The 18,640-nt window shown below is 37.3% G+C and overlaps 1 protein-coding gene and 1 long non-coding RNA gene across 3 annotated transcripts; one reads left to right on the top strand and one right to left on the bottom strand.

Moving 5' to 3' along the window:
- Positions 1 to 2,437: 2,437 nt before the first annotated feature.
- Positions 2,438 to 2,969, bottom strand: LOC129627088 (uncharacterized). The gene is made up of 2 exons (XR_008702415.1): positions 2,812 to 2,969; positions 2,438 to 2,703 (listed from the first exon to the last, which is right to left on the bottom strand). It is a non-coding gene; the product is annotated as an uncharacterized LOC129627088 (long non-coding RNA).
- A 119-nt stretch (positions 2,970 to 3,088) lies between these two features.
- OTUD6B (OTU deubiquitinase 6B) lies at positions 3,089 to 18,606 on the top strand. Of its 2 annotated transcripts, XM_055546696.1 has the most exons (7): positions 3,090 to 3,281; positions 3,924 to 4,075; positions 6,560 to 6,640; positions 12,896 to 13,208; positions 14,798 to 14,859; positions 17,021 to 17,127; positions 17,809 to 18,606. In XM_055546696.1, the coding sequence occupies exons 1-7, from the start codon at positions 3,200 to 3,202 to the stop codon at positions 17,891 to 17,893; spliced, it is 882 nt and encodes a 293-aa protein (XP_055402671.1). In that variant the 5' UTR covers positions 3,090 to 3,199; the 3' UTR covers positions 17,894 to 18,606. The 2 variants fall into 2 exon arrangements, with proteins under 2 accessions (XP_055402672.1, XP_055402671.1); XM_055546697.1 differs by lacking the exon at positions 17,809 to 18,606 and having other exon boundaries at positions 3,089 to 3,281; positions 17,000 to 17,087.
- Positions 18,607 to 18,640: the final 34 nt, after the last annotated feature.

Raw genomic sequence — 18,640 nt, 5'->3', positions numbered from 1 at the left:
TGAGATGGCCGGATGGCCTCAATGACTCGAAGGACATGAATTTGAAGAAACTCTGGGCGATAGTGGAGGATAGGGAAACCTAGTGTGCTGCAGTCCATGGCGTTGTAACTGAGCGAGTTAGCAACTGAACAAGAAGTTAACTGTGGCACTTAGAATAGTTTATATTGAAGTAAATCCACTACTTAGAATTGGAAGGTAGCAAAATTTACAAAGTTCAGTAACTAGGTCTTTCCTAGGTGCATATGCCATTCTTCATCTAGTATTCTCCTTCCTAGCTCCCTGCCTTTTGTACATCCATCCCAGAATATACAACACATAATGTTCTTATTGTTGCAGTTCCTAAATTATCACCATTCATTATAATCTATTTCATAACAGTAAAGATTTTCAAATATGTTATTTTTCAGCATTTAACTTAGCTCCTAGGCTTTTTTGTAATGTGATAATTTGTGATTTCTAGAAATATATTAAAGTTTTCTCTGCACCCTAGTATAAGATCACTTAGAAATGTTTCAGGACAATTTGAAAATAATGTAAATGCACATACACCTCTAAACTATTTTCTTAATTATCTCAACTTTTCATTTATTTGGCTTACTAAATGGTTTAAGTATTGAAGTCACAGTCTAACAGTTTTTGCGATGTGTATTTTCTTTAAAGGATTACTTTACTAATTCTAAGTACATAAAGTGTACCAATTATAAATGTACAATTTTTAAAAACATGTATACATCAGTAAAACTATCACTCATAGGAAGATATTGAACAATTATTTTACAATGAATGCCATGTTATCTACCACATAAAGCATCTTAACTGTACAGTATATTTTATAAATGTTATAGCTTGAGTTGTCTAATAAAAATATTGCTCCCTTATGACTCATTGTTTTCATTATCTTTAAACTCTTTTACGGTTTTCTACAAATGTGGGTATCCAGGATTATAGATCAATTTTTGACCCAATTTTCATCTTTTAAAATAGGAATATTTAACCAGTTTGAGTGTGGTAACTCAGCAGTACCTGTATCAATCTATTTTATGCCAATTTTAATGCTTCCTTGCTGTTTTTCACCACTTCCCCTACAATTTGAATATGTCCTATTTGTAGCATTTATTGTCAAATTTACCTACAATGATCTACTACATAAAGCAGTAGGTACTGATTTTCCACAGGCAAGATGTACTTTAAATAAGGTTTCAATCCACTATCACCCCAATCAATAATTTATAAAGTTTCTTTTTACACTACTAGTATTAGCATTACAAATTTGCTACTTTCCCACTCCTATAATTAAAACTAGAGGAAATAAAACTGTACTACTGGTTTTCCCATTTTGTTAGGTTAACATTTGATATGCCTTAATTCTACAGGTTCTGTCCACAGTGGCAAAGTCCTTTTATTTTACATGTTTAACTTAGGAACATGCATATCTTTACATGCTAAAAATAAAGCAGTATTTTTTTTTTTACATATTGAACATTTAGCATGCCTTTTAAGCTTATACATAAGCTGAAATTTTAGACCCAGTTTACATATTTGTTTGCATTTAGTTTTATAATTCTATATAACACTGTAACCTTAAGGCTGTTTAACTAAACCTTACCACCAATTTTTTTATACCGTTGCCTCCTTACTCTTATTTTAATCCATGTTTTTTGTTGGCTGCAGTACATCACTTAACAAAGTTTTCAATGGCAGTACTTAAAAGATATACTTTCTCAGCCTCTGCATATGTATGAATGCTTCCAATTGCCTTGGTACAGAAATAACTTGTCAGGACATCTAATTGGTTCAGAACTATTCTCCCTTAAAACCATAGATGGGCTTCCCACGTGGTAAAGAATCCACCTGCCACCAATGAATGAGGCAAAAGAGACACCTGTTCCATCTTTGGGTGGGGAAGATCCTCTGGAGGAGAAAATGGCACCCCACTCCACTATTCCTGCTGGGAGAATCCCACGGTCAGAGGAGCCTGACAGTCCATAGGTCGTAAAGAGCAGGATAAGACTGAGCCTCTGAGCAAAAACTGTAGATAGTTTTCTGGCATTTACAGTTGCAAGGGAAAAATTCGAGGTCAGGCTAACTTTCATCCTTTTATAAGTGGCTTGTCTTCTCTGGGATACTTGTGGACTTTTTTTCTTTACCCTTCCAATTAAAAAAAAACTAGCAGGATATATCTCGGTACTGCTTTCTTTTCACTAAAACTTAATGGCACCCTGCGAGCCTTTTCTACTTGTAGATCTAGTTTGTTAACTCTGAACATTTTTCTTCAGTTAGTTCCTTAGTTACAGTTTGAGCTTTATTTGCTTTGTCCTCTGTTTCAGGTATTCCTATTATGCGTAGATTTTATCACCTGGACAGGTCATCGAGGTCTTCCTTCTTCTCTTTACTTGATTCCTTTTTCTGTTTTTTTTTTTTTTTTTTTTTTTCCTGCATGCTGTGAAAATTTCTCGTTTTGCGTTCACTTCAGTAATTCGATTTTGTGCCCCATCAGACTTGAACATTTCTGTTCTCTCAGCTCCCTCACACTTTTCAAGTGCTCCGACAAGAGCAATTTTTATCATTAAGCATAGGTCTTTAAGCTCTGGTGCGATATGATACTTAATCCTTGCTATCTCTTCTGTTTCCACCGCTATACTCGTTTCAAGAGGCGGCATTTTCTCAATTAGCTGTTTTCCTTTGGACCTGCGGTATCAGGACCTTGAAAAGAAGAAAAAGAACTTAATTCCCTACTATTTGACTGAATCAACACAAAGATTTCCAATGAGAATTATTCAAGGTTTTGTTGAAATGTTTTTTCTTTCTTACCTTTTGAACAACTCTTCTGAACAATGGCACCAAAAAGGAAAGATGTTTTGATTAACGAACAAAACAAACGTCCAAAACGGTTCCCCTCTACGTCATCTCTGCACGCCTCAAGTCAGGGCCAATAGACTAGCGCTCACATGCAAACATCAGCCGACGGAGCCACACCCACAACCAGCCGACGCGCTCCACCCCGCCGCCCCGCCCAATCAGCGCGGGTCAAGGGAGTGCGCACGCGCATCCTTTTTACTTGCGCTCCTGTACCGCCTTAAGGCGGGGCTGGATGCCAGTCGCGTCCAATGGCGCGCGGGGTGAAGGTTGAAAGGTGGAATGTGGCGCTAGGCCGTGGCGCTGGTTCTCTTCAGCGCGTGTGCTGGGCTGCCTACCCGTCATGGAGACAGTCTTGACTGAGGAGCTTGATGAAGAGGAACAGCTGGTGAGACGGCATCGCAAAGAGAAGAAGGAGCTGCAAGGTGACGGGGCAGTGGGGAACCTAGGAGTCGCCAGGACCCAGGGAAGGGAGTGTGGCGCATCCGTCTGGGGAACGTTGAGGGACTTCTGAACCCTTCTGGGGTTCTTCAGGGTAGCCAGTGACCTACATCCCAGGCCCCCTTAATCCCCTCGACCTTCAAAAGCTTCCTCGCTTCGGGTGCGCCGCGTTCCCCCATCCTGCGAGGCCGCCGGGGTGCGGGTTTCTGAAAACCCTTGTAAGCCACGGCCTTGGACTCAGGCCCCCCCTTTCCTGTTCCTGCCCTAGTAAACCGACACTTGACCCTAATGGGTGCGTTTCGAAATATCTCACCTCAGTTTTAAGGACTCGGAAAGGATAGTTGAAAGATTTAAACGTTTAGGTTTCCTCCCCGCCTCCCGCCCTTTCCTCTTCCCACACCAAACTCACGGTTATGTTATTATTATTATTATTTTTTTTTTTTGAGAGAGGGTGTCAGCTTCATCTGGACTCTTCTCTGTAGCTGTCTGTTTTGTAATTTGTCTTTTTACTTTCATAATTACCTTTTTCCTGTACCCTTTTCTTCTTACCATCTCCTTATTGCTATTATTTCTTATTTCCTCTTAATCCCTGGGTTTTTGACGTAATGATTTTGGTGGCTTTTCAGCCAAAATACAGAGTATGAAGAATGCTGTTCCCAGGAATGACAAAAAGAGGAGGAAGCAACTTACAGAAGATGTTGCTAAGTTAGAAGCAGAAATGGAACAGAAACATAGAGAGGAGCTGGATCAGTTGAAGTTGACTTCTAAAGAGAGTAAAGTATGTGAAATTAATGTTTCTCCTTGTCTACAACATCGGAAAGCAGTCGTCCACTTCTGTTACACGGTTAACTATGTGAAATCGTAAAACCGGAGGGAAAGAAGGCACTTAGTCATGCTCAGGCATCAGTCATGCTCAGGCATCACCTTTCATTGTTATTTTTCTGATCAGATTTACATGGTAGTGTGTTTTTTAAGGAAGGTCAGCAAAGAAAGTCTACTGCCCCAAAGATGAACAGATTCATAAAATGGGCTAGAGGAAGCTTTACCAAAAGAAAGTGGAAGACCAGTCTCCTAGTGTCAGAATTGCTATTAAGTAGTATTTGAACCTGGGCAAATTTACGTAATCTTCTCGAGCATCAATTTCTTCACATATATGATACAAATACTATTGCTGTTTAAGCACAAGATTTTTCTAAGAAATAGAATAAATGTGAAATCATTTTTTAAGTTATGAAAGTGCTTTATGAGCAAGTTGTAATAAATAGAAATTTACTGATGTTTCTTGGGAAATTGGAGCATGTTAACTGTCATCAATTTAGCTAATATGTATTTCATCATTATAGCTGCACAGTGTTTTGTATGCCACATACTTTGTTTAACATATTGCATTCATTTTCTCAAATAATTCTCACAATAACACACTAGTCAGTGTTACCTCTGAAGTAAGTGTAGATAATCCCATTTTTAAAGTGGGAGACAGATTCAGAGAGATTAAAAACTTCCTTCTAAATTTATAACAACTGTTAAGTACCAAAGCCCGAATTCACATTTAGAGCTGTCTTACTCCAGAAGGTAAATACTGAATTCTGTTACAATTTTTATCTAGAGTGATAATTTATTTCATGGGTTTTAGATGTAAAATATCATAAGACTCCCTAATCTCACTCTCATTTTTGATAATTGAAAAGTTCTTAGGTCTATGCAAGATTTTATCTAGTAGTAGTAGTAGTAGTAGTCGTAGTGAAGTCGCTAAGTTGTGTCCAACTCTTGCGACCCCATGGACTGTAGCCTGCCAGGCTCCTCTGTCCGTGGGATTCTCCAGACAAGAATACTGGAGTGGGTTGCCATTTCCTTCTCCAGGGGATCTTCCCAACCTAGGAATCGAACCCAGGTCTCCTGCATTGCAGGCAGATTCTTTACCAACTGAGCTATAAGGGAAGCCCAAGATTTTATCTACCATAAATAAATTTTATTTGGTTTATTTTTGGTCTGCTGTTGACAGGGAAAATGGCTTGTTTATACTAATTTACAGGTATTAAACTTAGTTTTATTTTCTTGAAGTTTTTTTGCCATTCATCAAGATCCTGGCCTTCCTTGCCTTTAACACACTTTATTAAAATCCAAGTAACAAGGCATGATTCCAGATGTTTGTATTGTTAGAGTCATGGCATTCCTAATTATCTCCGTATCTTTTCTGTTAGTGAGATAGTTTAGTCTCAGGCCCTTCAATTGTGAGATTTCTTTCCTAGGTTTCGAAGGTGAAAAATGTTTGATTGTTAAGCTACATATTGTCCAACTGTTAAAATACAAACTCCCCTCCTACTCTGAACTATTATCTTTTTTTAATTTTAACTGAAACTTGTTTTCTTCTAGAATGTCACCTGAATTCTTTTGTCATTTCTCTTTTTTTCCCCAGTTGTTTCTTTGTATCTTGCCTGCAGTATGGCAGTTTGTTAAATTTTAGCACATTCCTCTGAAAAACTGTAAGAATCCTATTTCACTCTTTGAAGTCTTAATCTTATTTTGACATTTTGATCATTTGGGCCAAAGAGACGTAGAGACTGCTGACTCTTGTTATTAGAGGCTTTGATATGTTCCATGTATGTGTCACCTAAAAACTAGCTTAATATATAGTTGTGGTAATAAAATACTAGCTGTTAATCCTGATAGTAAATAAGTCTAACATCTGTTTTCTTTAGCAAACATATAACAGTCATTTGATGATTAAGACTGGTTGTAATGTTTTAATGATAACTATAAATTAATAAATTTCTACTAGGGTCAAGAAGCATTGCTCATCAGGTTCTGGCTAATTATGATGGAGGAAGGCCTTTGCCCCCACTTTTGAGATGATGAAAGTAGTATAAACTGAGCCAACACAGTAATATATTACTTCATATATTCTATAAAGTAAAACATTTAGAGATGGGAAGGGTGGCGCGCTGAATGAATTGGCACTTGTAGGAAGTATTTATATGAATGGAGTAGGCGTTCTGAGAAGGAAGGAAACCATGCAGAAATAAGCATTGTCTTTGTAGAGCTATAAGGAAAGTTCTTGGGAACCTGACAAATTCTCTCTAAAATATAGAGAAAGTGTATACAAGCATGTCATTTAGTATTGTATCTAGTGCTGTTATTCAGATTTGAATTGTGGAATGCAACATAATATGTGATTTGCAATAATAATTTAATAATCTAATACTTTGAATAATAACTTAAAAGTATTTTTCCTTAACTTGGTAATGTTTTTTGTTTCCTTTAGATAGATTCTGTTGCTGTTAATATTTCAAACTTGGTTCTTGAGAATCAGCCACTTCGGATATCAAAAGCACAAAAGAGACGGGTATGAAAGTTGCCTAGTATTTGTTAGTGCTATATGTGTAATACTATCTTAGGTGTTGTATTGGAAGGGAATAGAAAAAAAAAAAAGGGAATTCCCTTGCCAAAGGACCTAAACTAACATTTATTAGGCTTTGCAGTGAACTCGCTCAGTCGTGTCCAACTCTTTGCGACCCCGTAGACTGTAGCCTACCAGGCTCCTCCGTCTTTAGGATTCTCCAGGCAAGAATACTGGAGTGGATTGCCATTTCCTTCTCCACGAGATCTTCCCGACCCAGGGATTGAACCGAGGTCTCCCACATTGCGGGCAGACTCTTACTTTCTGAGCCACCAGGGAAGCCCTATTATTAGGCTTTAGATTATATGAAATCTCATTTAGTCTTGACAGTAATCCTGTGAAGTAGGATTTCTTATCCTCATTTTATAGATAAGAAAATAGGTGTATGTCTAGTCTGCAGTTCTCATAGGAGAGTGGATCTAGGAAAGGGGGTGTGAAAAGGATATTTTTTACAAATATATTATTCCAGACTTAATTTAGAATCTGAAGAGTGTGAGCCCAGGTGATTCTGATGTACAGTTTTGGTTAAAAACTATGATATTAAGTGGTAAAAGAAGAATTTGAACCTAGAAGTTAAGATATATAGGTACACAAAATTAACAGGATTATGTAGTTATATATGTATTGGTTAGTTGTGATGAAAATTTAGAGAAGGAAAGATTCACTCTGCTACGTGTTAAATAGTTGGTATTTGGTGGAAAAATAATTATTTAGTTAGGCTATTTGGAGTAAGTGAGACATCTTGCACAAAAACAAATGTGAGAATGAAATTTTGCATCATCAAAGAGCTATAAGGAAACTGATTTATTGGATGTAATGTTTATGATATCAAAATTATGGGAATGCGATTAGATAGGAAAGGGCTTTTCACTTTGAAAAAGAACAAGAAGTTTAAATCCAGTCTTTTTATTCTCAAATATTGTTTTTATTAATACAATGTTTTCTAGAATTTAAATGTTTATTTTTAAACTAGCTTGTATCTTATAATTTAGTAGTAAATATAATTTAGTATGTACATTTAATTGCACATGGAATTGATGTCAGTCAGGTGGAGATTTTAATCCCACTGTGGTGGCTTTGGATAAGATTCTTAACCTTTCTAAGCCTTAGTTTCACGTGTATGAAATGACAGTGGAAGTGTTAGTTGCTCAGCCATGTCTGATCCTTTGGACTCTTTGCCACCCCTTGGACTGTAGCCCTCCAGACTTCTCTGTCCATGGAATTTTAAAGGCAAGAATACCAGAGTGGGTTGATACTCCCTTCTCCAGGGGATCTTCCTGACCCAGGGATTGAATCCGGGTCTCCAGCATTGCAGGCAGAGTCTTTACCATCTGAGCCACCAAGGAAGCCCATGTATACAATAGGAGAAAATGATACCTACTTCATAGAGTTATTGTGAATGTTAAATAATTTACTGTTTCCAAAGCCCTAACACAAGGCCTGAAGAACTGCTGGGTCAACAAATGATACTGTTTTTCACTGTGTTTAAGTACTGCATAGTACACTGCTTAAGAAATTCAACCTAAGACAATTTGTTTGAAAGTTGCTTAAGTTGCAAATTGTCAAGCATTTCTTGTACTAATGTAAAATTTTATTCTTGAGTAATTATTGTGAACTTCATAGACTTCATAGAAATTTAGGTTTTATGGTATCTTAGAGGTTGTCTTGGAGAAGGCACTGACGACCCACTCCAGTACTCTTGCCCGGGGACTCCCATGGGTGGAGGAGCCTGGTAGGCTGCAGTCCATGGGGTCGCTAAGAGTCGGACGCGACTGAGCGGCTTCACTTTCACTTTTCACTTTCCTGCATTGGAGAAAGAAATGGCAACCCACTCCAGTGTTCTTGCCTGGGGAATCCCAGGCACAGGGGAGCCTGGTGGGCTGCCGTCTTTGGGGTCGAACAGAGTTGGACACGACTGACGTGACTTAGCAGCAGCAGAGGTTATCTAATTCACCAGCTCTCTACTTAACGACATATGTTTTTTCTGTTATAGTCTTATAATTGTCATCTATTTTATATAGGTCAGAAGTGAAGGGCAGAAATTTTGCATAACAAAATATTTGTTGGAATTGACTCTGCTTAGTGTATAGTAGTATATAGTATATACATAGAGTGTGTGTGCTCAGTCATTGTCGTGTCCAGCTCTTTGCAACACCATGGATTGTAGTCCGCCAGGCTCCTCTGGGATTTCCCAGGCAAGAATACTGGAATGGGCTGCCATTTCCTTCTCCAGGGGATCTTTTCCACCCAGGTCTCCTGCATTGCAGACAGACTATTTACTGTCTGAGCCACCAGGGAAGCCCCTGTATCTTAGAGTAGCAACTATTTAACTCTAGAAAACGATACAACTCCTTTTATCAAAATTTGTTCACTCTACCTTGTCCCTTAGGCAACAAAACAAAGGCTTACCTTTCTCAAACGTTTTGTTACTTTTCTCCTAAAATATTGCATAGCTGAAATGCATACTTTTTCCAGCTATAGTGTCAAAAAATGTATATTTTTATAGTCAGCAGATTGGCAACACCCTGGTAAGTAATGCCCAAAGTTTCTTACTGCTTTGTTGTGTTAATAGGATTTTGGAGCAGAAAACACTGAGTTTATAGTATTTGAGAAAATGGGACCTGAAGACAAGGGTAGATAATTGGGTCTTAGACTTACATTGAACTACTTCCCACCCCACTCCCCACTCCTGCCCACCCAGAGGCACCAAGGAATGAAAAGTCAGTTAACTAATGATGTTTATCTTTGGGAGAGATACAACTCTCTGGTAGAAAACATGCAAAATTTTATGAAGATTTATTACTGGGATATCTTAAGAGCAAATCCCATATTTTCAATTTAGAAAAGCATAGGGAGTATTTTATTTATCTCAGAGAGCTTCAGTGAAAATTCATTGGTATGGTAGAAACAGCTTGAAATAGAACGTAGACCTGGGTTCCAAAAATTTGAAATTTGAGAGCTGGAATGAGATCTCCTTCAGTTTCTTTGTATTATAAACGAGAAAGCTGAGGAGGCTCAAGTTGTGTCAGTGGCATGCTAAAAGTTTACAACTGCTGCACTAGTTCCCAGCTCTTAAGATTTGTCTTCAGATTTGTTTTTGCTGTTGCTATACCAGAATGACTCTAGTTTTACTGACAGTGTATTTTTGAGTTATTGTGCTATTGTGCTATTTTCATCTTACATACATTTTCATTAGAGTTTATTGATGCCGTTCTATCTCCAGGACTAGGGCTGTAAAATGAAAATTGCTCATGCCATTGGAAAACTTCATATAGTAGAAGAATGTTGGGAAGACAATCCTGTGTGTTTTTTACCTGGTGTCCTGGAAAGGAAATGCAGTTGCTTTGTAATATTGAAGCAGAGCATGAGGGAAAAAAAATGAGATTCTTGGATGAGTATTTTAGAGGCTTAAATTAAGGTTTTACAGATAGTGTAAAGTTCCAGTTTTCCAGTAGTGCTTGACATCATTAACTCCAGCTCCCATCTGCTCCAACTTTGATTCAGGTGCCTGGATAGAAGGAGCTCTCTGTGTTGTCCCTGGTCCCTGCTCAGCTTCTAACCAACTGTATGGCCTTTGGAAATCTTTCTTCATGCTGTTTTGGAAATCTTCCTTTCCTCAAAAGAGGAAAATGAGGGGTTTTGGATTAGATGATATTCAAGGTGCTTATTCTTCCTCTCCCCTCTGAAAAATGTTTTCTGTAGTCTTTTAAAGTAATAGTGCCACCTTGTGTTTTAAGGTTTTATGCCACTGTGATCCACAGTTGCAGATATGCTGTGAAATAAATTGTATCATGTTACTTTTGGCATGGTTTGAGTTGGAAAGAAAAAATTTAAATAGGTTTATGTTTTATTAAGATAATGTGCTTTTTTTTTTTAAGTGACTTTATTTTTTTTTATCTTTTAAATTTTATTTTATTTTTAAACTTTACAAAATTGTATTAGTTTTGCCAAATATCAAAATGAATCCACCACAGGTATACATGTGTTCCCCATCCTGAACCCTCCTCCCTCCTCCCTCCCCATACCATCCCTCTGGGTCGTCCCAGTGCACCAGCCCCAAGCATCCAGTATCGTGCATCGAACCTGGACTGGCAACTCCTTTCATACATGATATTTTACATGTTTCAATGCCATTCTCCCAAATCTTCCCACCCTCTCCATCTCCCACAGAGTCCATAGACTGTTCTATACATCAGTGTCTCTTTTGCTGTCTCGTACACAGGGTTATTGTTACCATCTTTCTAAATTCCATATATATGCGTTAGTATACTGTATCGGTGTTTTTCTTTCTGGCTTACTTCACTCTGTATAATAGGCTCCAGTTTCATCCACCTCATTAGAACGGATTCAAATGTATTCTTTTTAATGGCTGAGTAATACTCCATTGTGTATATGTACCACAGCTTTCTTATCCATTCATCTGCCGATGGACATCTAGGTTGCTTCAATAATGTGCTTTTGATTCAGCTAACTTAGGAAGCACTAGCTTTATCTGGCATGACATATAACAAGCATATAGTAGAAGCAGGTGGCATTAAATCAAATTGAAATTTGCCTTTCCATTCATATTTTCTGCCCTTAAGGAAAGGTTAGAGCTGGGGATATAAAAATTTTTAGCTGTATCTTCTTTTTCTTGGTTTATCCAAATCCTTCACTGTAGTTTGCTATCAGCACATCAAAATTTATAGAATGTAGTTTAACTTTTTATTCTCTTAAGTTGAAAATATTTGCTCTCAGCGTACAAATAAAACATACCATGGACAGCTAGAGAGCTGTTTACACGCACAGGCAGGCACATGTGCTATGTGCTCAGTTGTATCTGACGCTTTGTGACCCCATGGATTGTAGCCTGCCAAGCTCTTCTGTCTATGGAATTTTCCAGGCAAGGATACTGGAGTGGGTTGCCATTTCCTCTTCTAGGGGATCTTCCCGACCCAGGGATCGAATCCCATCTCTTACATTGACATTTTACCATTGAGCCACCTGGGAAGATACCATGGTACCCAAAAGAAACCATGGAGATTCAGAAACATGTTCACACACACACACACACACATGCAGGCTCACACACAAAACAAAACTTATTTTGTAATCCTACCGAAAAGCACTATTGTGTGGATATCCTCCTGGTGCTTTTTGAACTATGTATGCATAGACTTTCATATTATTAACTGTGTCCCGTCTTTCGCCTCCCACCTCATCTCTTGACACTTTTCTCTGGTATTCTAGGTATATGAACTGTGTTCAGCCATGAATGAAGCATACAGTGCTTTCTGTCTTTTGATCCTTGTTATTCCAAGTGTCAGGAATTTTCTCTCTTTTTCCTAGCCTTCCCACTCTACTTCCTATCCATCCTCCATGTCATAAATCTCTCATTACCTTCTCCTCATCCCATCTTTGCATATGTTTGCATGGGAAGATTTCATAGGAAATTTGAATAGAAGGAAAGCAAGTTGAATGTAATGTATGATACACTTTTGTTAAAATACTGTTTTCTATAGATTTTCTATGAGTACATCTGTATTTATTAAAATGCATAGGAAAAAAATCTAGAGGGAAACATATCAGATCTCTAAAGCAGGCACTGAGAGATTGGCAGTGGTCCTTAAGGGGGACTTTAGATTATCTGTAATAGTTTTTTTAATAGAGAAGAATGTTTTTATCTTAAGCTAAATGTGTGTGTGTTTGTATGTGGACATTTTTGTTAAATGCTGGATAAATAGAACTACTATACCCTTCTAAAGACCTAAGCAAATTAATGCCTTGCTCATGAACTTGTGATCTAGCACATTAAGACCTCACTGGTGGAGTAATAAGTTATAAAGCTTGGACTTAAGTATGATAATGATGTTACTAAGGCCTAGGACAGCTCAATCTACCATAGTACTTTGAAATCAGTAAGTCAAGTTTTTAGAAACTTGGCATGTAGTTTCAGACAGACTTCACAGAAAAATTTGAGAGCCTTCTTTTGTTCCAAGACAGAGCTCAGTGCTGGGTATGCACAGATGAGAAATCTTGTTTGCCTTTAGAAGAGTTCACGGTATAGAAAATTCTACAGGTGATGAGATCATCTGTCTGATAGTGTTTGTGGGAGAAGGGAGAAAAATGTTTTTGAGAATCTTATATTTCTGTCCCCATGATAAATGTAAACGAGTCTTAATTATTAGGAATTAACTTTCCTACATTTTACCCTCTGCATAGGACAAAAAGGCTGCATTGGAAAAGGAGCGGGAAGAAAGGATAGCCGAAGCTGAAATTGAAAACTTAACTGGAGCTAGACATGTAGAAAGTGAAAAACTTGCTCAAATATTGGCAGCTAGACAGTTGGAAATTAAACAGATTCCATCTGATGGGCACTGTATGTATAGAGCCATTGAAGATCAGCTGAAAGAGCAGAACGGCGTTCTGACTGTGGCTGCCTTAAGATGTCAGACTGCTAACTATATGCAGAGTCATGTGGAAGACTTTCTGCCATTTTTAACAAATCCTAATACAGGAGAAATGTATACTCCAGGTAATTTATTTTTCTCTGCTACGTCTTGTTGCTGTTTTAGCTGTGATGGTTATTAAGTAAAGTGGTTTCTGTAACTGAGAATGAAAAAAAAAAGAAAGCCTGAATAGTCCTATGGGGGGAAAACATCTAACATTTAGGCAAAATTATTTTCTATGACTTTAGTAGATGATAGCACATTTTTGTTTATCAAGATCTTTTTAAGTACTTAACTCTTTTGTAGTTGAAAATATTAATCTTAAGATGAAAATAGGAATAGGGTTTGTATTACTAGTTTAAAAAGTGTGTAAATAAGTTCATATTTCACAAAGTTAAGCTTTGTCTAGTCTCTGCAAGTATCGGGTCTGAAGATGATCAGTAGAGAATGGTTAGGAAAACTAATTCCTCCTCTTATCCTGTACTTTGGAAGATTTAATTTTATTTTCATAAGTCATAATATTCAGGCAGAATTTGACTGCAAAACCTGCCTTAATATTCTGTATAATATCTTTGATAGTTGGGAAAGTTAAAAAAAAAATGCACAACTAGCAAATAAAGGAGGAAACAAGTAAAAATTTGAAAAGTTTCTGAAAGTGAAAGGGGAGTAAGGGAGAAAGTTAGTCCTTGAGATAAGACAGCAGACGTGGCAGTATTCCCTGAGAGTAAGTCATATGTTCAGGGTGGATTGAAGAGGGGAAGGCTAGGGTTGACTTTTGTTTAATGAAGTCCCCAGCTGTGCTAGTTATAGGGCAGGGGAGAGGAGGTGATACCTCAGCTTGGTGAATCAAAGAAAAAGACAAAAGCTGTAATTATCCCCAGTCCTTCAGTCAATGTTTATTGAGGGCCGCAGCGTGCTGATGCACTGTTCTCATCACTGGGGATATGAGACAGTGAATAAGATGGGCACATGGGACGTGTTTTCTCCTAGATGCCCATAATTTTTTTCTTCTTCCTCTAAACACCAAGGGTATTAGTGATTTTTCTGACTTTAACTTTCTGTATAACAGCAGTGTGTATGCTCAAGATATGCCATTATAAACTCTGAAGTTAGGTCTTTTACCTCCTCTCAAGCCTGATACAGGAAGACCTTTTTTTGGCTAGAATAATAAAGTAAACATTTCCGAAATATGTGGCACTATTTGATGTCACTGTCACTGTCATCAAACAGTCACTGGGAAAGGAGTTTCAACTCATTTGTACTTTAATTCTCTTCTCACATTTCTTATAGGGTTTTATAGTGAAGCCCGTTTTACAGAGGATGCATCTTTTAATCTTTTAGCATATTCTTTAAGATGCAGATTTGGATTTTACAATGTGAATGTGGTGGCAGTTTTGGGGTCAGTGCTTGGATCAAGAGAGAGGTAGGCTTATAATTTAGTTGAGATTGCTAGACCTCAGGTTGAGGGAGAGAAACAGAGATGAATTGCTTTGCTCTTGGATGGAAAGTTGGAGTGAGTTAAGTTTGGATTTGGGAAATGGATTAAATTCTGGAGGATATAGGTGGAGAAGGAGGAAGTTCGTAACTTGGGCAGTTTCATCAGGCATTGTGGGAGTTATAAAAGGGATCTATTATGAATTCTAAAAAGTGCTGTTTTCTGATCTGTTTCCAACAGAAGAGTTTGGAAAGTATTGTGATGATATTGTAAACACAGCTGCTTGGGGGGGTCAACTTGAGGTAAGTTTGTTATTCATCGTGAAATTGTTAAATTATTTTTAAATCCCTTCTGTAGTTTTTAGACATATTTTTCAGGTGATCCAAATTTTTCTTTGACAATTCCTTTTCTTTATATATTTGCTATTTCTCTACTGATAAAACATTGATATAAGGAGTTAATATTCTTAGGCCTTTAATTTAATTATGTACCTTTGGGAACTGAAGCACTATTTAATTTTAAATAGCCCAGTGTTTGATCTGTGAGTTGGTGAAGCTAGTGTTGTGTCTGCATATTTCTATTTGTGATCTTGCTACAGGCAATATATTTGAGTTTATGGACTTATGAAAGTGAAGATTTTCTCAAATACAGTAAAATTTTACCCCAGATGAAAATCACATTGGAAAACGTCAGAAATAGAAAACAATATTTTAATGTGAGATTACAGGTCAAATCCTACCATAACACATCTATTACAATTGTGTCTTGAGTTCCTAGTTGATACTGACTGATGTGAAAGCAATATTTAATGCATTAAAATTTACTTACAAGAAAATATGTTAGTCATTTGTAGGGAGTTAATCATGATTTTTTTTAAAGCTCTAATTATTTATCTTACTGTTATCTTTGTTTCATTAAAGGAACATAAAACCCCTGAGTGTGCAGGTGGTGATGAGGTAGCTTGGGGTGTTAGAAGTCAGGGAGTAACAGGGAAAGTCTGGGGGCTGGGTGCTGGTTCCTTCTACTTCTCAGTTTTCTGACTTTGGGGAATCAGCCAACCTCCTGAGCTCCAGTTTCCTGATTATTGAATGAGGGTAATAAGACCCCATGTGTACGTGATAGTCCATTTGTATATATTAAACAAAGCAAAGGCTATATGCATTGAAGTTTGAAGCTAAAGTGCTACATGGATGACTCTAACAGTATTATTAATATTACTGTGTAATGATGATTGCTGCTGCTGCTGCTAAGCCGCTTCAGTTGTGTCCGACTGTGCGGCCCCATAGACGGCAGCCTACTAGGCTCCACCGCCCCTGGGATTCTCCAGGCGAGAACACTGGAGTGGGTTGCCATTCCCTTCTCCAGTGCATGAAAGTGAAAAGTGGAAGTGAAGTCGCTCAGTCGTGTCTGACTCTTCGCGACCCCATATACTGCAGCCTACCAGGCTCCTCTATCCATGGGATTCTCCAGGCAAGAGTACTAGAGTGGGGTGCCATTGCCTTCTCTGGTAATGATGATTAGCCATCTCAAATAGTTTGTTTCACTTCAAGAATTTTTACTTCAAGAATATTTCACTTCAAGAATTAAGTTTGAAGATAGGACATGATTGCTTCATCAAAGTGTTTTTCTTAGCAGTGCTATATTTGTACCTCAGCCACCAGAGGGAACTTGTTTTATATGCCTTAATGTTGTATATGCCTCTCCTGGGTCTTTGAAACTTGGGAAGGTTAGCTTTGCGACTACATTAGGAGTAATTAAAGATGCTTGAACTTTTAATAAGAATCTCAAATCAATGTGAGTTCTAGAGACATAAGTGACTTTTTAAATTGAGAAAAACCTTTAAACATCTTTTGAAGGACATTTTCTCTTAAATCATTTGTGAATTCATTTGAAAAAAGAGTTGCTGTTTTCACAATGGAGTAAATTTAAATTATTAAAGAGAAATTCTGTGTATGATTTCTGAAGACTTAGATGGGATGCTGGGAGAAGGCAATGGCACCCCACTCCAGTACTCTTGCCTGGAAAATCCCATGGACAGAGGAGCCTGGTAGGCTGCAGTCCATGGGGTCGCTGAGGGTCGGACACGACTGAGCGACTTCACTTTCACACTTCACTTTCCTGCATTGGAGGAGGAAATGGCAACCCATTCCAGTATTCTTGCCTGGAGAATCCCAGGGATGGGGGAGCCTGGTGGGCTGCTGTCTAAGGGGCTGCACAGAGTCGGACACGACTGAAGTGACTTAGCAGCAGCAGCAGCAGCAGATGGGATGCCAAGATTTCCAGAGCTTGTTTTGCACCCTCCATTCCATGCCCTTTTACTGAGCTCTTGATGTGTATTAAGGAATAGAAGTAGATCCCTGCTCTGACTGGTTGCCCTGTTCATGATTTGAATAAGATTTACCTCTATTTCTCTTACAAATATATATATATATATATATATAGTTTCCATTTTGTCTTTTATAGCTAAGAGCCCTGTCTCACATTTTACGAACACCAATAGAGATAATACAGGCAGATTCTCCTCCTATAGTAGTTGGTGAAGAATATCCAGAAGATCCATTAATACTTGTGTAAGTACCTAGAAATTCCTGCTGTTAATATTTTTCATAATTAAGACTTTTGTCTTAAAGGATTATGAAAAATTTTAGGTTATGTATGTTGATTAATCAAGTCTATTTTCAGCAGCATTAATTATGCTTATTTCATGTTAAAGGCAATTACAGAATTAGAAAGCATTGTCAAAATACATGGTTTAGATAACTGTTTAAATCTTTTGTGATTTATTCTTATGTATGTGTTAAGAATAAAGTCATTTCTAAAGGTTACAAAATTTTAGGATTATTTTTAATGTTTTTCTGGTTTGACATTAATAATGCTAAAAGTTTTAGCAAGTGTAAAAGCTGAAATGCACTCATGTTGCCTTATTGTTTATTCTTTAGAGATTTTTTTCTTCATATTGTAAAAGTATTTTACATAATTGAGAGTTCTCTGAAACACAGCATGGAGAATTTGCCATCTCAGTCTTTTTTTTCACTCTAGTGATTGTGTTTTACCGGACAAACTCAGCAGAGTTATTGAACCATATTTTACTCACTGATGATACTTTTTAAATGGTGTTAAAGTTTTAAGTAGTGAAGTCTATTGAATGATACCACTGTGAAGTGATTAATTCAGGGTACTTGGTTTTAAAACATTTATATACAGTGAAATACTTTTGTCTAAATTACTTATTTCTCCTTTTTGCATTTCAGTTATATGAGACATGCATATGGCTTAGGAGAACACTACAGTTCTGTTACACGGTTGGTGAACACAGCTACTGAAAATTGCAGCTAGTCTATAAAATGTTGCTATTATGTCAGTGTGCTGATCTGAGTATTAATACCAAGTATTGGATTATTCTCAGTGTTTCTGAAAAAACACAGCTACCTTAAATCAGTTTTATGGCAAAGCTACTCATAGGTTTTAAAAAAACGTGTCCGAGAGAAACTTCAACCAGTGTCCCCTTAATGGTGTTTTAAAAAACTCATGTAAGTTTTTTGTGGAGAATATCATTTATAGACCAAGATGGTACCCTGATTGTTGATATTTTTATTAAATATAAGATTCTGAACGTTCTATTCTGTGTTGAAGTTGTTAAAAAAATTTTTTTTCTCCTTATTACCAAAAGCTTTCAGTAACCATATCAATGTAATTTTTCATGAAGAAGTGAAATGACTCAGTCTCTTTGACATTGCAATAATGTGATGGTGATAACAAATTTAATTAATGTGTATAAATAATTTGATTGCAGTAACATTGCTGTTGATGGGATTAATGCTGTGACTTTTTTTAACATTTAGTTTTAATTGGAGGATAATTGCCTTAGAACCTTGTGTTGGTTTCTGCCATGTAACAACATGAATCAGCCCTAAGTATACATATATCCCTTCCCTCTGGAACCTCCCTCCCATCCCTGCCCTTCCCACCCCTTGAGGTTGATGCTGTGACATTTATGTAACCCCATCAAAGTGCAGCTAAGAAGGTTGCTTTAATAAAAATAAAAATAAGTCTTTTATTTGTATATAACTTTAAAAGATGCAG

This window comes from Bubalus kerabau, chromosome 14 (genome assembly GCF_029407905.1).
Source record: "Bubalus kerabau isolate K-KA32 ecotype Philippines breed swamp buffalo chromosome 14, PCC_UOA_SB_1v2, whole genome shotgun sequence".
In the NCBI taxonomy this organism is placed as follows: domain Eukaryota; kingdom Metazoa; phylum Chordata; class Mammalia; order Artiodactyla; family Bovidae; genus Bubalus; species Bubalus kerabau.
This window is presented reverse-complemented; position numbering and strand designations above follow the sequence as displayed.